At 39.4% G+C, this 24,058-nt stretch overlaps 1 protein-coding gene and 2 long non-coding RNA genes across 5 annotated transcripts in view; 2 read left to right on the top strand and 1 right to left on the bottom strand.

The window, feature by feature from the left end:
• Positions 1–4,146, top strand: part of LOC145445864 (uncharacterized) — a 42,000-nt gene extending 37,854 nt beyond the window's left edge. For 2 of the 3 annotated variants that reach the window (XM_080324020.1, XM_080324022.1), the window contains exons 5-6: positions 3,583–3,813; positions 3,876–4,146. In XM_080324020.1, the coding sequence (XP_080180146.1) occupies positions 3,583–3,813; positions 3,876–3,979 (335 nt within the window). In that variant the 3' untranslated portion in view covers positions 3,980–4,146. Of the gene's footprint in view, positions 1–3,582; positions 3,814–3,865 lie in introns of all 3 variants that reach the window. The other variant, XM_080324021.1, reaches the window with a different exon arrangement.
• LOC145445880 (uncharacterized) overlaps positions 1–24,058 on the bottom strand; it is a 139,939-nt gene that overhangs the window by 32,425 nt on the left and 83,456 nt on the right. The gene's annotated exons all lie outside the window — the stretch shown is intronic.
• LOC145445879 (uncharacterized) overlaps positions 17,836–24,058 on the top strand; it is a 246,397-nt gene continuing 240,174 nt past the window's right edge. The window contains exons 1-2 of the long non-coding RNA XR_013917131.1: positions 17,836–18,392; positions 22,144–22,271. This is a non-coding gene — a long non-coding RNA (uncharacterized LOC145445879). The remainder of the gene's footprint in view (positions 18,393–22,143; positions 22,272–24,058) is intronic.

Consider the following 24,058-nt stretch of genomic DNA (forward strand, 5'->3'; position numbering starts at 1 on the left):
TACACCTAACTATAGGGTACATTTGCCAAACATCGTACAAATTGTTTCTTTGTTATGGTAACGACTTTCAGCGGCTTGGTTTCATGTCGGGAATTATTATTTGAGTGTTCAAAAACAATTTAAATCAATACTACAAATGAACAACGATACAAAACACGTTTAGTGATAGCAAGTACTTCCTTGATATTACGATTGTTGTGCACTAGACATTTCTAGCTGAATTGAATGCATCCAGCAAACATATTCCAATTTACTTTTGTAATGATCAAAGTCTTAGAGTGCAACCTCGTGATATTTTACATTTAGCACGTTCTATAGAAAGTGTGAACGGAGTTGACTATTAATCGTGTACTTGGGATAATGCTTTGATATCAAAGATATATTTTCACACTGTGTAATGTTTCGATTCTCTGTTGTGAATACCACCAGTAACGACGTTGATGTTAAATCCTCACCCGTGGTTATTGTAAGTGAATCCTAAACATCGCAACAGTCGGTATGGAAATCGAACGCGTGCGTACTTTTAGATAGGTGACACTAACAAGTTTATTACATCTGTGAAATACTATGAAACGTCGATTCGTGATTGTGTTAGCTATATTCATCTTCCATATCTGTGGACACAAAGATATCTTGACTTTGGTTACAACTCACTCGAAACGAATTGTCGCGGGCAATCTAAAAAAGCACAAGTCGAAGACGAATGATTTGATTTCAATGAACTAAAAAAGTCCTTTTGTTTTGATGTTGGGTTTAATACAATTTGTACAACTATAACGAATCCGATTCCAAAAGTGCTATGTTACATTTAACAAAAAGTTTGATGACTTGTATTCTGATATTGATAGATGTGAAAAGTAATATGACTAGTTTATAAAATCCCGATCATGTTCTTTGTCATGTCTGTGTTCAACAAATATGTGATCAAGTCTTAGCATTCGATATTAACTTTCGCAGTCGGTGTAATTTGTTGAAGTAACAATACCGACGAGTTCAATAATATTCTCCATCGATGTATTCGAATAATCTGTCAGCTACAAGTGGATTAAAAACTTGATGCCGTTTTGTGGTTAACTCAAGTCAGTGGTCGAGTTTGTGTTGATTTCAGGAATGATCATGACGTGTGGGCAGGGTAAATTAGTTTATGTGGTTGTAACTATGACCGTAAAGAGTTGCTGACATTCCAATAAGACGAGTTGGTGGTATATGCCTAAAACCGAACTTGATATGTTTGTTGGTTGTAGTGATTACTTGCGTAGTCTTGTCTACTTTTCGTAAGGATACTTTTTGTTTTGGTTGGGTAAGTTACAAACCGATTGACTTGACAAGGTTTTTTGTATTTTACTCTTTTGTGTATGGGAAGATGTTGAAATGTTGAGACGTAATACTATTTCCGTTCACTCGATTGCAACAAAAAATAACCTGATAGTTTGTTCAAGGTTTCGACAAATAGATTGAAATATTCCGATTTAACTCATCGCGTCACAAGTCGATCGCGGTAAGCACAAGTGGTTGTCAAGTTAGAAATATTTACAACAGGTGTTATTTCATTGATTGATTCTATTGTGTGTAGTAACACATTAAAATATCGCGATAGTATTTACTGAAACTGATAAACGGAAAACTCAGTCGTGAATAGAGTTGTCAGTTTCAAGGATTGTTTCAAAGTATAATCTCGAAATGTGACTGGGTGAAAGTTGGTAGTCATGTTTGTCAAACCTATTTCAATTCGCGCAATGTCAAAGTCCAAATATTTCATTCTGGATTCTTTGGATTTACCTTTAGTACATCCCGCGAATGGATTTAAAGTTGGGAAATTACCAAAATGATTGAATATTATCGGGTTAGAGATAGTTGGTATTGATTCTATAAATGTTAAAACAGCGGCGTGGAATGTGTGAATGATCCGATGCGGGTGAATGTTGGCGCCAGTAATATTCAGGTTACGTTCGATTCAACAGATCGCGTAAATAGGATTTGTCAAAGGATATGAGTTGGGTCGAATCAATACATTCAAATACGAATCAACTTGAGCTGTGGTGTAGTAAGTTTCATTTCAAGTTGACAAATTGACACATTACTTGTATATTCGCATGATTCTTATCATACAACTAAAGTCAACCACGTTCCGAAGTGTCAAAACATATAGCGAACACCAGAAAGCGTCAAATTGTTGGTTTTCGTAGCACCGTCTACGCCGGCTCTGTGGTAAACTAATTACTAAAGTAACACCATGCGACTGATTCCTAGATTTAGCACACTATTTCACACTGACTGGACTAGTGTAATAATCGATAGTAGCACACGGCTGGACGGGAAATAATTCAGCGCACAGGTCATTCGAAATATAGGTCGCACGCACTGCGTAAATCCTCACAACAAGCCACGTTTCCGTTTGTGCAGTTATTGTTGGTGACTCGTACATATTCAACACCGATCGAGAGATGCCTATACCCGAAAGTGCGAATCATCGCCGCGTCCATAAGAATAATGATATATCATTGTCGTACTCGCCGTAATTTGGAATATACACATTACCTAAGGACCAATCACATGACTATTTACTTGATACATATTCAACACGAAGTGCGACATGCCAACAACGAAGCCGCTTGCGACCGATCCCTATACTGAAAAGGGTTACCGCGCGACCACAAGACGCAATAGCCGCATGCCAACGCACCCATAAGACATAAGAGCCGCATGCCAACACGAGTTTCCCAGCCGCGTGCGAGCGATCGCTATACTGAAAAGAGTTACCGTGTGAGAGGGGTCATAAGACGCAATAGCCGCGTGCGAGCGGGCCCATAAGACATAAGGAGCCGCGTGCCAATACGAGTTTCCGAGCCGCGTGCGAGCGGGCCCATAAGAACCCCTGCCACATCACGACCGATCTATATAACTACTGGCGGTCTAAAAGGGCTCCGCGAAGACAAAAAGGTTGAGAACCACCATTAGTTTTTTTTTGTGGTAACCATGCACGTCGCCCATGTTAGAGAGCAGAGCGTTGAATTGACTGCGTTGCCAATATTTATCTCGATATTGAAATCATGCGGCCCGCATCTGCCACGAATTTTGAAAAGTGGCCGCGACCCCCTTTGAGTTAGCGACCCCCACCCGCCCTAGGATGTATGATGCGCCCGGTTGATGAGCCCTGCTCTGCACTCGATGATTTACCGCATATGTATAGCGGTAATTGAATGCTAAGCTCTGCACTGTGAGGCTGCGTCTATCAAATCTTTATTCCTGTTAAATCACCCATGGGCATTGTGAATGGGGTAATTGTACTGTGCTCTGATGTGGGAATCGCCAGCAAATATAATTATTCTATGAATCTGCATATGACTGTTTACTTATGCAACTGGCTTCAATATTAGTCCTGATTTTAGTTTTATTTGACCATTTGTTGTGAAACTTTAATTCCACTTTAAATCAGGCCACAGTAGTAAAACTGTGTCTCGGTAAAATCAAAACCCTACCAACCGGCAGCAAATCCTGGGAGCCTGCTGCCGGAAACTGCGGTAGCCTATATGATGTAAATATGTTACTAAATAATAAAGTAATTTTGGACCTTACTTCCAGACCCTCCGGAACGATCGATTTTATCGAAAGAATTCATATTCTGCGTCGCTAGCGTCACAGTGGTCTTTGCGATGGGCGTTAGTTTAGTTGCTATTTTACGAAGAAGAAATAATAACTGCGAAGGTCGAATTAGAAATATATCTGCATTAGAAGAATGCTATGGAGATGTAATACCAGTGTTTCGTTGCAATACTGACGAAACTGAGGATACTTGTGATGGAGTTTACACTGGTATGTAAATTTACTTGAATTACCTGACTTACCAGCATCTTACTTATGATAGTCATAACCAGAGTATGAACTGGACGCGAAGAGCAGTATATATGAAGAAATTGGATCGGCGCCATCGAAATATGAAAATGAAACACCCAGTACGGACTACGACGAAGTTTTGTGACAATTAGTAGCGTAGCTGTTACCGTTCAGCGACCATTTGTTCACACAACGATACGAAATAACGATACCAGTGAACGCATGTTTATCAAATTCGATGTATCGAATGTGGACCGCATAATTTATTCGCCATTCAAATAAAATGTCTTCGTGATTGCGACCTGCCAGAAACGTTTGAAGTTCAGACCGTTTAGATCCTAGAAAGTTAGGGGAGTTTGCGTTACTTCGAAATTTGATAAGTAGACTGCAGATGCATGTACATGGACGCAGAATATAATCTCCAGCATGAATGGGGTTGCGTATGTGTTTTTTCTGGGTGGAACTGTTTTAGACCTTGAATAATAGCGGGGATCTTGACAATAAAAATAATATCACCAGGTGACGGCCAATCCATCACGGTTACACATGTCATGGCCTACGCAACTTTAAAAAAATCATTTCTTACAAATGCCATTTTAATCGCTGGCGCATGGTGTTTGTAAGTTTTTGTCATGCGTTTATACCTGGTATATATATATATATTGATATGCACCATATTTAAACAGGCGTACATGATATAGTGTCCAATGACAAAATGAAACTCGTCAAACTGGAGAAACAGTAATTGATATTGATGATGCGGATTTTGGCGGTACGGGAAAGGTGCTGAAAACCATTTGAATCAATTGAATTTTGGATTGAAGAATGCAATGAAAGTACTTTTGTACTGCTGCAGAAAATACCATCAAAACTGCTATTGTGGTCATAATGGTAGATATGCCATGCGTACTAACAGTGTCACTGAATCAAATAGGAGTTCTGCGTTACGTTTAGGGTTAAAATTAATTCAAAACAAGCATGTTTGAAACATGTTTGAAACAAGAGTTCCAACCATCCCATATGACCGGGGTCGGGAACCTGCTTCGAGCGAAAGCCAAATTTGCTCTTTGGGAGTCACAATTGAAAATACATGACATATTGGTAGCACTTATATATGTCATTCATAGTGTGCGCCATATTTTCTGTCCATATGCGCAAATGGAGCCGATCGTAGTCACTACAGCAGTATATAGGCTACCCACTGTAGGGTGTGATACGTAAGTGACTTTGTATTAGGAGAGGAAAGTAAGGCAGTACTTCAGGTGTCGTTAGGGCCAATGAAGGAAAATTGTGAACCTTTCAATTACTATATTGGTATTTTTTACCGATGTTCATGAATTACTAGATTTTGAATATCATTATTCCGAAAATCACAGAATTATCATATTTATTATTCGAAAATGAAGCAGCGCGAAAGGAGAGGTAACGTACAGATGAGGCACAGATGGGGAAAACCTCACCTGTGATAGCGAAACCCATCGTAAAGAGAGAGAGAGAGAGAGAGATATGGTATTCTTTTTCGCCTGCACCATCGAGATGCTTTTGACGACGGAGTTGCGATACGGCCCCATGAGGTCATCTAGTCTGCGCCCCCGTTTTTTTCTCCTCCATGTTATCAGTGATTGCTGAGCGCCTAGCAGGATAGCTGCGGATACCAATTTTCCAGTCTTTGGTATGACCCGGCCGGGGATCGAACCTACGACCTACCGCTCGAGAGGCCGGACGCATAACCATTACACCATCTCGCTCGGAATTGTCTCTCGTCTGGAATTTATAATCAGTGGTATTAATCAAAGGTAATTATCGCGCTGATTCCGAAAATCTAAGTATTGATCGACTTCTAAATTATTCGGCGTAACTTGGCGGTGCTGGAAAGATCACATTGTTACATAGCTATGGCTTTGTTTTTAATTTGAATTTGTAATTGTGAATGTCACTTCCAATGCAGTATATTTCTCGGCGTAGATCAGGAAGACAATGTGTATTTGAAAGCTGCATTGTCCTGCAATCGTCTTACAATGTCAGCCATTCTCTTTGATCAATCAAGATATCGTGCAATATGAGATTTAAAGGCCGCGATAGTGAATATGGAATTCGCGAGAGTTATTAATCGCCGGCGCGACAGCAACTTCAAATTTGATATATGGAAAAGAGGGTGGAGCGAGCCCTAAACCCGAGATACCCCACTGTCTTGACTTCTCAAAGACAAGTTTATGCTTCCATTAGAATAATTATTCTGGCCGTCATGAAAATTTACCAACAAGTTGCTGCACTATTGATAAATAAGGTACAAAATTAAATATTTATCAAAGAGCCATATCTTATACCCAAAAGAGTCATATATGTCTCGCGAGCGATGGGTTACCGACCACTGGCATGTGATATACGTCCGCTATATCGGGTGGCAATCTTACGTAGGCTCATACAACATGTTTTTGGAAATTATTTACACAATTATGCCATGATTATACAGCTTAAAAAACACTTTTTTTTTAAAAAGGCATTCGTTTAAAACACTGTTCAAAACATGTTTCAAACAAAGTGTTTTAAACAACCATTTGTTTTGATTGCAAGATTCAATGATGCAATTAGGCCCCTCGTCGTCATCCTGGTCTGTACCGGATTTTCGCTGGTTTGACAAATAAATGATTGATTGATTAATTTATTGAAATATATCACGGTGATATTGTCGCTGTGTTTCTATTTGTGATGTCGTAAAAGCTAAGATTGAAATAAACGGGTCATAAATATTTATTTCTACTGAACCAACATCCATTAGCTAGCACACAATTGATACTTCTTCGAATGCGCACATTTTACGACTATTTGTCTACAGACAGAGTCGCGATGGCGCACTATATAGATCTGTCACGTCAATAGGTACGCTGAATTAGTTATAAAATTTTTCTTTGAACCGATAGCAGACGATATAGGTTATATTAGGATCTTGGTTGCTTTCACACCCTATTTAGCGTCGACTTGCAACGTAATAATTTCATTTATTATACGAGCTTTCGGAGCTCCGCTCCTTCTTCCTCCGAAAGCTCGTTGACCGCGCCTCTGGTAAATATGTATTGTATATAAACGAGGAATTTGGATTTTTTCAAATTTGCCAAGATATCAATTTATTAGGGTTGAGCTAATGCGTAAATGCCGGTAATACAAGCTTTCTCGTGTTGACGAACTTCCGCGTAAGATCCACTATCGCACGCCAAAGGATAACCTACAGTCAATCAAATTTGAAGTAGTAAGCAAGTAGGGAAGGCTTGCATCAGACTGTGGCCACGGGCCACATTATCATGTACCGGAAACTGTCTGCGGCCGCTCAAAATCACGTCGCGGGCCGGATTCGGCCCGTCCCTCGTCTACCTACACCTAAGACAACGTCAGCTCTAATCACATCGTTTGTATTCAATTTATTTGTGACTTACCAATGGATGCTGAGTAAAACCAGGCTTCGCAATCGTTGAATGACTAGTTCAGGGGTCACCAACCCGGTGCCCGCGGGCACCAGGTAGCCCGCGAGGACTAGATGAGTAGCCCGCGAGCCCATTGTAAAAATAGGCGGATAGCAGCATTTACCAATATTCGTCAGATTATTACCAGAGAGGTTTTAAATATATAGATTGATTTATTCAGCTATTCTTGTTTAAAACACACTAACATGTAACTTACATAAATAAATACTTACAAATATCTTCAATTACAATTAGTAATATATAGATGTATGTGATAGAATCACCAGAAATTCAGGATACGGCGCATTGCCTATAAAGGCGACATGACGGAATGCCGTCCACGGTCTTCTTGAAATGGTGGGGGGTTCCGTTACGATAGCTCGACGACCAGGACAATGCCAAAGTAGACAATATTACTATTCGGAGTCAGATAGCCGTGAAGTAGCCTACTAGCAGATTTTTAATATCTATATACCCATTACGTATTGCATCTTTTGGCACAGCTTGTTTCTGTTACACTCAACGCAGTTTAATTTACCATGTTTCTAACTTTCTGTAATCGTTGCTGCTGTCAGGTATAATGAAATCTTGTCATTTCTGGATGCTGAACAGTTGGAGATAGAAATTGTAACACTGCAAAATGACCCCCACCTCAGTCTGCAGCAAACGTTTGGTGCATTGTTGATACGGAAAAGTACAGTGATGTATGCGCAGCAGCTATGAAGGTTGCAAGCGTCTATGGTTCAACTTATCGTTGTAAATCAGCCTTTTCGGACATGAACTTCATCAAAAACAAACACAAAACACGCCTAATTAATGCACATCTGGAACACTCACTCAGAATTGCAGTGTCAAGTTACATATCAGAGTACAGCGCACTAGTTGATATCATACAATGCCAGGCTTCCCACTGACTGACCCACTGACCGGCCATCCGACAGTCGACGAGCATGTCCACATTCAAGTCGAAATACAAGCAATTACTACTAAATAAATACAGTCCATCCTCAAGATTACCGGACCACGACTGACCTATCGATCTCGCTTCCCATGACATGCCGCCCTATTTCTTGTCGCTTTTCTTTTTCTATACTATCTTCTTTACTTTCATTCAGTGTGCATGCCTCCTCTTTACATCGCCTAGGTCAAGGTGGGTGTCAGATTCCATAGACTACTCCTTGTCGCTTCGACATCTTCCTGTCTTTTCATTGTATCGCATTTTTTGTGGTGTATTGAACTGATAAAATTGCTAATAAACCAATGATGATGATGATGACTGCTATAGAAACAGATAACATGATGTCCAGTCCTGCCCAGTGCCATGAATATCAAAGCGGAAATTCAGTGTGGTACGGGTAAACGGCGGGAGTAAATAGTAGCCCGCCGCTGCAATCATTACGCAAAAGTAGCCCTCGGTTGCAAAAAGGTTGGTGACCCCTGGACTAGTTGCTCTCTCAGACCGTATCAACGTGTCGAAAATAGGCCCTACCTATATGTACAGCGATTTAGGAGCACCGATTACTTGATGACTTGAAATTGAATCGAAAATTTTTAGACGTCGAGTCAAGTCAAGTCACATTATTTTTGCATAGTAACTCTAATCAAGTCAAGTCATTTGAAAAGGTTGACTCGAGTCGTCCCAACACTGTTGTGAAGTGTATTTGTAGGTTGGGGAGCATTAAATAAATCTCAAGTCAGAAGAATACCTGTCATTTAGTCGCTAATTCTGATACTATACGTATTGAATTTTCCTGAAACAAACATTGCTTACACCATTCTGATAATTCATTCATGGATCTGATGAAGTGACAATAGTTTGCCCGAATGAAGAATAAGTCTGTCATGTAATTGGCTTTCTAGTGGTTATCGACGGTTCCATAAACTATAGCCTGTTTATCAGTGCAAATGTGCAATACATACACATAAACAATACAGTGCTCAAAAGCAAACACTGAGATTGAAATAGCGCCAATCAAGTAGCCGCCAGAATATACATGAGGTTTCAGAGTCGCAAATTTAGATTTTCCAAGGCATGAGTTTTGGTTACGCCATAAGTTTGCTCTCACAGCGGATCCCATTCAAAGATATATGATCACACGAGCCTGTGCCTTTCGGTGGTTCATACCTAATTATGTAGCCTTCGCAGTTAATTATTGCAGCAGGAAATATTTTGGTCATCAATACCGCGTAAGCATGCTAAATCCAATACACATTTATCGGCCCTTTGAAAGAGAACTTCGTATCCCACAAAAGATATATACCAGCTTATGAACCGTCATCCACGATTCTCCGCCCTTATTATATTATGATATTATCAACAATTACAGGGTTTTACTTATATTGGAGAAGTCTATGCAAACTGCAGTCAAACAATCCCTAATATCCATATCGTCGAGCATTTTCCGCATCTAAATATCAGGTATGATTGTTACAGTTAAATTGGAACATACTCGTGTGAATGCAGGATTGGTAAAACAGATATTGAGCATGAATCTCTTTAAATGAACCATTAATATTAGATTAAGAGTGAGACTGACTAGCAACAATCGTATGCGGTCTCTGAACTTCATTTTATTCGAATTGTCGACCCGTTATTTCATAATCAAACTTATTAATTTATTTATGTGAAGTCGTAAATTGATACATCGGCAATCGGTATATTTCATTGGAGACGAATTGGGCAAATGATACTAATAAGGCTCGTTTCAAGTGGAAACGAAGTATTAGAGCAGTGGCCCGTGCCGGAGGTCATCGAACTTAGGTCATTGGTTATTTACAGGTAGTAAATGTTCTTGTGCATATTTTTAAATAGCGCTGTAGACGTATTCCAGAATATGCTACACACAACATTAGACCACCAGAGTATATCACAAATTGCGTCCACATGGATTGATTAATTACCTGACAAAATTAAGCTGCTATTTGCACCAAGGTATATCAGAGCCTCTCCACATCCAATCGAAGTCAAGAAATTACCAAAAATATTCAAGTCACAATGCCTTGAGTTCCGAAATGGAATATGCGTAACGTTGCTTTCGGTTAGTAATGCACGCATATATGGGTGCATTGCATATCGCTGATGTGAGTTCGTAGTCTGAAGTTCGAAAGGAGTGTTTTTACATTTGATATTTATCACCAGTTTTGTTTCTTCTCACAATATGGTTATCGTTATATAACATTATATCTATAACCTGTATAACACTGGTAAACACATATCTTTAGGCAGACAAACTAAGAGTGGTTTTGGGGATTCTGAAGTGCGCTGATTCCGAATGTGACCTTAGTTTTATTAAATTGGGACTTGTTTTGCAGATAACTCTTGATGCTATTTTGAATATCAAATCTCATAATTTCGCTGTATGGGCTTATGAATAAAGATCTCAGTCATAATATATAGTGTTGGAAGGCAATCTATTTGTTATTTTCATACATTGCTTTGAAACAAATTATATCAACTTCATTACATTTAGGAGCAGTGGTGGCCCTAGGATTGGGGGGGCCCTGGGCGAAACTTCTAGGGGGGGGGCCCATATATCCATAAACGCAGCTTCTGGGGGGCTACGCCCCCCAGACCCCCCTCGCCTCTCCATACAAGTATTATATATTGCATGTCTACAGTTTCTGTGATACTATACGGAATGTCGATGCTGTGTGTAACTATTTACTATAAAAGGCAACTGTGTCATTCAAGTTCAAGATGAGATTTTCATGCGTGAAAGTAATCACAAATACATTGGCAATGGAAACTAAAAAAGAAAAAGTTCATACTTTTCCAAGGAAACGATGGCAGGATTCCAATGACTCAAATCGTGATATTTTGGTGACTTGACTTGGCTCAGATCAAAATATATAAGCAGAATGAGGACCAAGAGCTAATCGATTACGAAGGTGACCAAACAATGAAGTTTATAGAACACATCCATAGAATTGAAACTTCCAATGAATGAACTGCTATGACCGGACAATTGAATTGATGCATTTAGTTCTTCAAAAAAGTAGAAATCAAAATGATGATAGCAAATATGACACCAAAAGTAAAAAAGAACAACTAAATGGAAACTATCATACGGGTACAAAATGATATTGGCTTGGTGTAAACTTACCGAAGCAGTCGAGACATCATGATTCATGAATACTCAAAACAACAACAAACAACAATGACTTCCCTTCTTTGACAAGAAGACTCAACCAAGAGGAGTTTATGGTCATCAAGAGTTATTACTGGATCATTCAACAAGGACTATATTTGTACAGTGAAAGAAAAATGATTTATTCCTAACAGCTAACACAGCAAAAGTACCTGCAGAAAAGAACAAATACCGGTATATTACAAATCACCACTTGTCCCAGAAGTTACCCAACCAGGACAGCTGCATGTTTATGGTAAATATTACAATGAATCCTTGCAATGGTGCCGGTGATAAAACAGCTTAACCAGACAACCTCGTCTAAACGCCTAAAGATAGAATAGAAGAAGCTCTTGAACCTGACAATAAAATGAGGTAAGGGGTCAAAACTAGGCTCATAATAATTTTCAAAATCAAGTCATACACAGCGTCAAATTCAAATATTGTTGGCGCAACACTGTCCACACGAAAATTTAGAACGCTAGTTTTAAGAGGAACTAAACATTATCCAAATCGCCTACTTCTGCCTACAACATACATTGCTGTCACAACTTAAAAATTATATAGTCAATAAAAACTCATTTTTCAGCATTCTTATAATAGCTTCCATATGATGAGTAGTCATGAAAATTTTCAAGTTGACAGAAATGAGAGGGATACTGCAATGATTTTCATTAGAAATGACTTTAAACTTGGGTGCAGTACACAAAAAAGCTACATTGTAACTTGAATGATATATTAGATCAACTTATATACAAGATAGCTCATGTACAGACCTACCAAAAATTCTGTCAATTTTACGATTGAATGAGCCGGAAAAGCTTGTTTTTTTTATCATGCGCTGGCCTGAAAAGCTGGATATTGAATTTAAAAACTTGAAATTGTGATGTAGGCTACTCGGATATATTTCAAAATCACTTAATCCAAATTTCTGTCAAATCTAAAAATTGAAATAAACCATTTAATTGTTTTAGGGCGACTGACATGGAGTTAGCCTATTACTGAAAATAAATGAGATGCACCAGTTACTGAAAATGTATACTTCCTGTATACACTGTAGTAGTTTCTTGTGACTGTTATTGTAATTTTATAGCACTGAGAAAAAGGTGTTGAATATTATTCAAAAATATACTGGAAGTGATAATCATTAATGTTAGCGGATGCGATCGCGTCTCTCACACAAATCACCAATTTGATGATCGACAACCGTTTACGGTACCATATTTTACATGGGTACATATATTTTCACGGTTTTTCGCAAAACAATAACTATAAATTTCATAAATGTAGCAGGGGCCCCCCTCATAAAATATATGTAAGCTCTTATACCGCGTGCAGAAATTTAATTATCGACAACTGTTTACAGTACCATATTCTACATGGGTAGGCCTGCATGTATTTTTAGTTGTTCGCAAAATGATAACCAAAAATTGCGTAAATGTAGGTGCCCCCCTCATAAATCGAAGTAATCTCGTACAACGCGTGCAGGATTTAATGATCAACAACTGTTTACGGTACCATATTCTACATGTGTACATATATTTCACGGTCATTCGCAAAATGATAACCAAAAATTGCGTAAATGTAGGAGGGGCCCCTCATAAATCGAAGTGAGCTCGCACGCTGAACGCGTGCCGAATTTTAATGATCGAAAACCGTTTACAGTACCGTATTCCACATGAGTTGGCCTGCGCGTATTTTCAGTTATTTTCAAAATGATAACCAGAAATCGCATAAATGTAGAAGCCCCCCCTTATAAAATCAAAGTAGGCTCTTTTACCACGCACAGAAATTTGATGATCGAAAACTGTTTACGGTACTACATGGGTAAGCCTACATGTGTTGCCACGGTTATTCGTAAAATGATAACTAAAAATTGAGTAAATGAGGGGTCTCCCATAAAATAAAAGTAAGCTCTTTTAACCGGTGCAGAAATTTAATGATCGACCACTGTTTACGGTTGACCTACCATATTCTACATGGGTAGGCCTGCATGTATTTTTACGGTTATTCGCAAAATGATAACCAAAAATCGCATAAATGTAGGAGGGCCTTCCCTCATAAAATCAAAGTAAGCTCTTTTAACGCGGGAAGAAATTTGATGATCGACAACTGTTTACGAGACCATATTCTACATGGGTGCATGGATTTTCATGGTTATTCGAAAAATGTTAACTTGAAAAATGAGAATTATGATTCACGCCTTTTTACGGTACTGTACCGTATTCTTCATGGATACAAGGATTTCCACGGTTATTTAGAAAATGGTAATAGTTGGAAAAAAGCGCATAAACCGGAGAAATAGTTGGTAAAAATCGCGTAAACCGGAGAAATAGTTGGTAAAAAGCGCGTAAACCGGAGAAATAGTTGGAAAAAAGCGCGTAAACCGAGGAGGGGGGGCCCTCCTCAAACAGGGGGGGGCCCTGGGCGACCGCCCACCTCGCCCACCCCAAAAGCCACCACTGTTTAGGAGTATTAGATTTATCCGAGTTAAAGACTTTCGCGGATATCAGGTACGTACACTGAAAAAAATCTGGTAGATTTACTGGGAAATCACTGTAAATTTTGCAACGAATTACCAGTCGCAGCCAATAACTGTGAGTAGCTTGTAATTTTACATTTTGATATGTAATATTACCTTAATTTGGCTGTAAAGTCAAGTTACCAGAATTTCTTCACAAAATTACTGGCAGTTACTCGTTCCTGCAGTTTATCAGGCTATTGGCAAAATTGATTAGCTTGAGAATCGCTGCGGCCAATGTTATACGTGGAACTGAATGTTACTGATATCATTTTTGTGGTGATTTGACCTGATTCAACCACGTTTGCGAGACTGGGGTCTATCATACGGAAATCGTTGGCCCTACTACCAATTTCAGTAAAGTACATTCTAGGGTAAAAGAAACAACTAATCGTAGCTAATGTGGTAAACCTTAGCCACTATATTATATTATAAGGCTATGGCTATACGGCCGGTCTCGTTGGTTACCGTGGATAGGACTGATAAGTTAAAATATCAGTTTAGGATGTATAATATTGTTCGGGAAACTAGAAATATCAGCACCGCATGCTCAGTTGACCATTTATTAATGGCGGACATGGCGATCTGCCATAGGTTACAGCTTACAGTAGGTTAGGGTTACGCGTTACTGCTTTTTCTGAGATTCGTAGTAAACAACCAACGCACAACTGTGACATCACAAGCAGCGTCTGGTTAAGTAAGTACAGTAAGTAGTGAACATCACGTGGAATAAATATCAATTTATGCGAGATTAGATGAAAAAGAAAGGGACTATATGTAATGATAAATGTTTCTGTATGGAAAAATGCGACCTAAATCAAACATTATAACGTGGCCAGTAAATGTTATTGGTGGCATGTCAGCGGATGAATACCATACTCATTTTGAAATCGTTCGAGTGTCGTATCCAGTGGTGCCACTCCTAGTGTTTTGACACTAGATCTAGTGTTTTTTCGGTCGTCCTAGTGTTCTAGTGTTTCTTTTCGCACAATTTTGCTAATCTAGTGTTTTTTGCCATTGTGCGAACAAGGAATATTCTAACATTAGACTACTAAATTATACGCTGAATTTATCGCTAATAAGGCGATTTGGTGTATCTGACTGTGTTTGTTTTCAACAATTCTATGTGGTGTTGCAGTAAGGAGCAATTATTACGTAACCGGGTGCGCTGTGAATCCGTATTTATGAGCGAATGTCTCGAAAAAAATGAAGAGCGATTTCGCTATAATGCTCTGTCGTTTCTTGTTGAACTCACTCTGCAGATTCGGGAAACATTTTCATTTGCCGAGGACAGCATACTTTCGTTCTTGAGTGCATTGAATCCGTTAACAGCCTTGTCAACACAAAGAAAAGAAAATCAATCGTTCCTCTAGCTGTGCAATTCCCTCTGTGATATTATTTGAAGAGCTTAATGATTTGTCGGAAGAATGGGCTGCTTTAGCAAATTCGCAAAATTAGCTGCAGGTTATCAGTCAATGTCATTCAACATAATTTTGGCAAAAATTGAAATATCTGCACAGTGGATTCGGTGAATCAAAATTCCCTTTACTGGGGAAGCTCATGACGAATCTCTTGGCATTGCCACATTCCGCTTCATGCATGGAAATGAAGTAGTCTATGGTGCACATGGACACCTCCTCATTGTTTGGTTGAAGATGTATGGTAGTGAGCAAGATGCCACACAAAAGATACTTATGTTTGATCGATGGTGTACAATCGAAAGATAATTTTTATGATGCCGTATGTGGTGATTGTTGTGATTGTATAAGTGCTGATTACTGTAATTAGTTTACTTTGCTCTTTTCATTCCTTTCTTACCTCAGTTGCTTATATATGTGTTGTCGAGTGCATGTCCTAGTTCCGTGAAGTTGATTGTAGCTGAATTTCAGTTAATAAAAACCTAGAAAGCTGTCAAGCAGTTTCGTCTTCGTCTAGCTACGCTTTCCTCGTAAGGTCACCACAATTTTATTAACTGCTATTGACACAATCGACTCTGGAATGACTTTCTCTCAAGAGAAGTATATCCGCGTGCCGGTTCTAGATTTATTACCGAGCTCTCAAGACTCTTCGAAAGTATTCAACCACTGGGACAAAATGTTGTCGAGCTTCATATCGGCTGCAGAGTATTCTTTGCCATCGACCAGCAGCACGGACACTGGACAAGATTCTAGCAGTGGCCGTCCCGGGGCAGTTCTCGATAAGTTGTCTATTTTGATTGGTTATGTATCGCCAAGCGTGTACGCTTTGATCGAAGATCATGGCACGTTCGAATCTGCCATGGCACACCTAACCAAGTTATATCGGAAGAAAAAGAACATCATATATGCTCGACATTTACTCGCAACTGCTAAGCAAGACTCTGGTGAGACCGTCGCTGATTTCTCACAAAAGTTGATCGCTCTGCCTCGTGATTGCAATTTTGAAGCTGTTAATGCAGAAGTGCATAAAATGGAGGCCGTGCGAGATGCCCTAATTACTGGCTTGCGGTCCTCTGGCATTAGATTGCGTCTTCTCGAACATGATGAGTTAACACTCGAAAAAGCCATGCAGATAGCAGACTCTCTTGAACGGGCGCAAGCGTTTTCCTCGTCCTATGAAATATCGCCTCCTACCGCTAACATGGTTCCGGGAAATCGGGAAATGCAGAAGACTTCACATACACCTGATCAATCGCCTGTGTTGTCCTGCAGCTCTGAATTGGCTGCATTACAGAAGTCTCCTGAAAAAAAGAAGTGCTTATTTTGCGGCGGTTTCCATACGATGCTTCGCAAGTTTTGTCCAGCCCGAAACAGCGAATGTTCGAGATGTGGCCGACGGGGTCACTTTGCCAAAGTCTGCAAATTCAATTTGGCTTCGCTAGCCGGTGCACTGTAAACGAAAATGGTGTGTTTTCGCAATTCACACCCTAGCGTAGGGTGTGTTTTGGGTCATCACACCTATTGGGTACTAAATTTGTCATTTACACCTAAGCTATTGGTGGAAATGAGCCGAATACACCCCTACACACATATACCATAAGATATACACCCCAAGCATTGGCATTTGGGGTGAATTGTTAAAGATTACACCTTTTGTCAGACAAATATGAAGTTTGGGATTCAATCCGCGCTAGCCGCTTCCACAAAACTTGACTGTTGAAGTTTTAGGTCTGTGTCGGTCAGAAGCTTGGTTAAGCAGGCAGGGGTGCGGCAAGTCTTCATTCTTGTTAAAAATTCAGTCGAATCACTGTACTGATCATTGCATGGGCACTTGAGAACTTCTCTGCTGTGTCTAACTGTAGGTCGTGTAGGACATATTCTCTTTGGGGTTGAATTATCCACCGAAAATGCGTGTTTTCGCCGACTTTATTGTTGTCCATGTCTTTAAGGCTTCTTGGGTAGGCTTCGGCAATGTTCCATTGTTCAGTTTTGATGGATTTAACCCGGTTCGATCAAGTACATTCGCCTATGCATATAGTTTCAGCTTCAGTGACAAATAACCATTCGTTGTATAAGTTCGTGTGCTACATTGACATGAATGAATAATAGCTAAGTCCGCAATATCATATTGTAATTCACATTTATCGTGCACTGCGGTACTCGTACTTTGGCTGAAATTTCACCCTGTCTACTATAGTGTGACCGATGTATCTCAAGTGTGTGACAAAAATACGACACATTATGAAGTTGTCACGATACTGGTTTATAATTTCTTTCATGTCACGTCAAATGCACAATTGTAGCCTACATTGTACGTAGCCTATATGTACAAATATATCGGGCCTATTCCGCACAGCATTAGTGTATAACCACAATATAATGCAGGTTAAGGGTATTTAGAGCTGGGAATACTAGAAGGAGTTAAATTTCAGCCACAAACTTATATGAGCAGTACGCAATATGGGCGTAGTAAGAATTCAAATTAGAATGGAACACCAGGTTACGTCACGGAACAATCATTGAATTGGGCGAAAGAGGGACTAAATTGGGCAAAGTTTCCTGGTTATTTTCATATCTATATTGATGTGTTATTCACTATTTGGTAGCTTTATGAATTTCACACTAAGCCTAACCGACAATTCGCATACAGCTTTCGGATCGTATCAATGGTTCGATCTATGAAGATAAATCTAGTACTGCAAGAATTTTTGAAGCTTATTATGATGCAATCTGCAGCTTCACAGCTATCAAATCCATATTTCCGATAAATCAATTATAGTATACATACAAATATTCCGGAGATCCTTAACTTCAATATAGTTATTACATCAGTGAGTCAATTGTCACATCATAATGGAATATACAAACCGTCGTCACCAGAACAGCTGCTGCTATGTTTGGCTACAGCTATGTAAAATGTTTCGTTATATGCCGTATTTCCGCGCTTAAGAGACCAGACTGGCTATCGACTGACCGTATTAGTCGTCGTGAATCTGTGAAGAAAGCCTTTTTCGAGATTGAAAATATCTGGATGGTGAGTTACATTTCGTATCTGTACCATTGTAGTGAAGAACATTTGTTCCGTTGCGTTTCCAGTACAGATCCGATTCCTGTTACTCAGTGTCGCAGCTGTACTGAACAGAATTATATGTAGCAAGTTGGAATTTTAAACGTACCGGTAGTGACGATACATTGAATTCACATAAATTGTTGTATCACCAGTACCGATACCAATCTCCAAGACACAGTAGCTCAGGGGTGGGCAAACTTTTGAGCTCGCGGGCCGCATTCAACATCTGAATTCATTCGCGGGCCGCACTATTAAAATTGGGATTATAACCTAAAACGCAATATTGATATCTGATTATATAGTGAGGACATGGAGACAATATATGTGCTTATTTAAAACAAGCCAAATATTGCTTTGATGATATCGTACACGCGTCAGAAACATAGTGGCGAGATTTCATAGGCAGGCGGACCTCAATAACCAATTTGTCAAAACTATAGAGATAAAAGCAGGGTTGTAATGACTCGAGTCATGACTCGACTCGAGTCAGACTCGAGTCACGATTTTTTTGTGACTCGACTTGACTCGAGTCATTTTCTTGAAATGGGAAAATGACTCGACTCGACTCGAGTCAATATTTGGATTGACTCGACTTGTACTCGAGTCATTACGCATGACTCGACTCAAGTCATTGACTCGGCTTATTTTATGTGACTTGAAGGTGAAGAAAGTTGCGAATCACAATGGTTAGATCAACGCATGTGACGAATTCTGTCGACATCGCTATTTGTCACCACTGCTCTCGTTGCACTCGTCTGATATCAGATATGCGCCGCCGTAAAAACAAAAGACAATGGTACATAGTAGCAAAGAGCAATGCATTGTACAAAATCATCCAGTGATGAAAAGGTAATAGATCCTCCGCCATCAAAGTACTCAAGACATTTCAATTATACAAGCAAACAATCGAAGCAAAGTCCAATTAGAGCCAAAGAAATGACTCAGATGGTCAGGTAGCCTACTTGGAAGAGACTGATAAGCTCATGTGTAGATATTAAGGCGATAATTCTTTGCATTTTTGGCCGACTAGAATGGATGAGTATCTCATGCTCTTCAGTGTGGTTCAAAATTGCTTTTCAATTCCTGCATCTAATGCACCAGAGGAACGTGTATCCAGTGGATGTGGATTATTCTAAGGCCATGCCGCCTCAACATATATGAGAATCTCCTTTCCACTTTGGTATTTTTCAAGTGTAACTCATTGATTTGATCTGCTGTCTGTGAAAACACACAATACCCTCCGTCCGTTTGACGTTTTGTTGGGTATGTGCATTGTGCACGTGATAATAATGAATGGCTAATGTTGTGTGATATTTGTACAATAGGGCCGATCAAAAATACCTTCTTTTTTATTCTACTGGGTGGCTACTTGATAAAATTGCTACGTTGCATAAAAAGAACACAGAATCTGACCTAATTTGAAAAAGTGGAATCAATGAAATGAGAGGAGAAAACTTTGGATTTGAAAATACATGGAGTATTTTTAGTGAGAAATGATTTCATATAATATAATTACATACTAGCAGTAAGTCGACTATTTTTTCATATCCAAAATATTCCACTCTAATAACTCCGCTTCTTCTAGTTGGAACTGAGCCAAATTTGCTATGAATCATATTTTTACACAATCTAACAATATCACGAGGTAGCCGGTATATTTCGAAAGTCTCTATTTGTAATTAATCCAAAATATTTTCTCTTAGCACTGCTTTCTACTGGTTGGAATTAAGCCAAATTTAAGTTCTTTTAGATAATCTAACAATTTTAAGAAGTAGCCTCTTTTTTGAGATTCTGTCCTCATTTTTGAGAATTTTTTTGGTAAATGTAGGGCAAATTCGACTAAGACAACAGTAAATCAGCACTAAAGTAACGCTCCGGCGACTATTTCGGCAGCTGAGCAGGGTAGTTGACCTTTTTTCTGGTCAACCACCTGATATGATGTGAAAGCAAAACTGTACCTCTACATAAGCGTTTATCTGTTGATTCTTTACCAGCTTGTATCTAGCTAGACGTGACTTCGTAGGTCCTCTATCAGATAGTATGTAGACGTGAATTCGTTAATTCTCTATAAGCTATTTGTGAGCGGTCGTCGATGTGCTCGTAATAAAAACTGAATGCTTTTATTTGTGATTTATCACACTGACAAGACAGATATTTGATTTAAAGTTCTAAGATTAGTAACGTTATCGTATTGGCGGGTTGTCTCGTCTATCTGTAGCATCGGTGGGCCAGGAACTGTCTGTTATCTGCCTAACTAAATAAACTTGTGCCAAGACTATGATAGGGACAAAATAGGCATGTTTGGCAAGCAAGGAATTCGATATCACCCAAGCAGGATTGAAAACATAAGTTGAACATGACTTCAATACTGTGACTTGGACTCGACTCGAGTCATAACACCATGACTCGAACTTGACCCTTAAAACGGTGACTTGGACTCGGACTCGAGTCAGTGATGAATTGAAAATGACTCGACTCGACTCGAGTCAAAACCACAAAAGTCAGATTGACTCGTGACTCGGAACCATGTCACTTGGTTACAACCCTGGATAAAAGGCGGTTTGCCCGATTCTTAGAATAGGATTGAAATATAAATCTGTGAGCAGTGATCTGTTTATAGATTTAGTAATTCCACTTTTGGCTCAGTTCCAAGACACAAAATGCTGACAGCATCATGACCATGTTAGCTTCAAACACGCTTCTACTATGTGTAGATAAAATATAAATACCCCCATTCCACGCATACAGACAACGAATGTACTTAAGACACGCCCGAATCGTTTTTTATAAGCACTTTACTGAAGTAATTAAAAATGAAGTGAGCAATCTGAAATCTCACTGGTCATCCAAATGATGTTAATCTCGTTGCAGCTATCACGCTGTGATATCAAGTATTTACCTTAGATCAGTGGTTCTCAAACTTTTTAAGACACGCCCCTCCCCCTTATGATGGTCAAAGATTTCTCGGTCCCTTATCGTCATATCACAAAGCGCAACCAGGATGGTAGCAAACCTAACGGGTATTTTGATGGCGTGGAAGGTTACGCCTGTGGATTAGAGATTTTTAAATATGTAATTCAGATTAAATAGCCTACATAGCACTAACACTGAATTGGCTGAAAATCGCGCGGAGCGCGAAAATTTTTTTCAGTCGAGCTCAGCTTCGCGACCCTTTCAGATGCTTTCACGCCCCCAAGGGGGACGCGCCCACCAGTTTGAAAACCACTGTCTTAGAATTATCATGGTGAAAAATAATAAGAAAAAATTAATCAAATCCCTGCATTAATTCGATTTTTAGTACGCATTTTATCAAATTTTTTAAAAAGTTTATTTAGACTCTCGCGGGCCGCACAAAACGGCGTGGCGGGCCGCATGCGGCCCGCGGGCCGTAGTTTGCCCACCCCTGCAGTAGCTCAATGTCTCTAATGGAGATACTGTTGACAGGTCCAGCATTAGCTATGATTATAAACTACGATAATTTGGGTTTGAGCGACATCGTTTGTAAGTGCATTGAAAAAAAAATCGACTCGATTGTCGTTATATTGATTACCAAAGCACATCACGACCTGTTTAAGTGTAAAGGGTAGCCTACCACTGACTATGCAGAGCTATGTTTATAGGCCTATAACCCTGTCATTATCACTGAGCTGTATACACATTATATATTATGTTATGTTATGGTAGGAAGGTCAACATATTATCTATTCTACTTCAGACTTGCATGGGCAAAGATCGCAAATTTGGGGCTCTTGAAGAATGAAATTATTGATTTCTCCTCATGAGAAAACAAGTGTAACATACAAACAGCAAAGGGCTGAAGCATATGAAGCAATGGTATCTGAGGTGAGCAATGGACATTTGATGAAAGCTTTCGATCCCTGTAAATTGGGGCCAGTAAATGTTAATGATATTATGACATGGGTGAAAATATGACGATGCTATATTGCTATCACTATGAATATGAGAGACTTGACTAGGAACAGGCTTACCTCATTGAACATATTTTGCAGTGGCCCCCTCAGACTATCTGCTAAGAGTATGTGACCCATCAACTAGACTACTTCTTTTGAAACTACTTCTCTGAGTTCTGTTCATATATTTATTTTAATTTGAAGCAGCTTGACATGGATTTGACATAGCCACTTCTATATGCTTGTCATTGAGTAGAAATTGACATCTATTACTTGAGTAACAATGCGCACTACTGCGGTCAACTCGGTGTGCAACAATGCACGGATTAGCTGGTCTTCAATGTTTTGAACAATATGAAGAGGCAAACATAGCCTTGCCAAAGTTTATCAAACTATCCCTTCGATCAATATAAACAAATCATAATATATGCACTTCTTGACTCATGATATGACATACACACGATCTGTGCATATGCACAAATCTGCTTTTTGTTAGATTCAAGGACTGATTGCTATTAGTAGCAGACTCTTACTTTGTGAATGTGAAATCAAATATGTTGTTGGTGAGTAATATACTATGCGTAGGATAGTTACAAAATTGTACTTTAACTCGCTTATTTACAAGCATAAAGCAAGTCAAGGCTACAACATCAGTACACATTTCGGATGTCTTGGGCCTTTCGAATCCAATCCAAATTGTCAACTAAACGTTTACCGTATGCCTCATGGTTATTTTTTCAATTTTAGGATGCTTCTATACAAGCTAATATCATGGAATTTCAACCAAATCGACGTCACATTTAACGGTAGAAGCGTATGCTGCGAAACAGTAAAGGATCGTTATCAAACAGCTAATTAGCAAATTTCCATGTATAGGCCAAAGCAGTGGTTCCCAACATGGGCGATATCGCCCCCTGCTAGGGGAGCGAAAATGACGAAGGGGGCGACAGGGGGGCGAAAATGGACAAAGGGGGTGACGGGGGGCGAAAATAGGAAGGGGCGATAGGGGGGCAATGACGCGTCAAAACGGCTGACCTTTTTTTTAGTCAACCCACGGAAATTTAGTTACAAAAGTGTGTCAAATTAGACATCGAGCCGAAAATTTGACCTTTTTTTTAGTCAACCCGCCGGTGATTACAGTTTGCATGCCCAATTTTCGGTACACAAAATTTTGGGGGCGATGATCGGTGTTGACCTTGAAAAGGGGGTGATGGGTCGAAAAAGGTTGGGAACCACTGGGCTAAGGCAAGTCAAGGTTTCCTAATCAGACCTGTATCTGCGGTCGCTTTAAATCCATTCTGAAAGTCAATATTGCCCAACTAGAAAACGTTTCGTGTTTTGGATTAATACCAAGTAGTCAAATTTAAATCAAGTCCATGCATCTCTTTCTCTGATTATTTTTTAAATTTTAGGATGCTGCTTAAAGACTGCATACTCCAAGAGCAAGATTATATCACTGGAACTAACCGAGTTTAGGAGTATGCTACGACAACTGAAAGACTCGTTATCAAGCTAGCAGGTATGACAACTTTGTTAACGACACCTGATGTCAACTTTCGAAGTCGCATATATGAAGTAAACCAAAGCAGAGATGGTCAAAGTTACTAGCGTTGCTACTCAAGTCTATGTAGAAATACCCCGTCAATTTATACTCGATTACAAGTAGATGCAACAGTTCCCAATACAAGTCAAAACTACGTCAAGTGGAAGTAGAATACG

The sequence above is a fragment of the Botryllus schlosseri genome, chromosome 9, assembly GCF_051294905.1.
Source record: "Botryllus schlosseri isolate E-star chromosome 9, Bs_hap1, whole genome shotgun sequence".
In the NCBI taxonomy this organism is placed as follows: domain Eukaryota; kingdom Metazoa; phylum Chordata; class Ascidiacea; order Stolidobranchia; family Styelidae; genus Botryllus; species Botryllus schlosseri.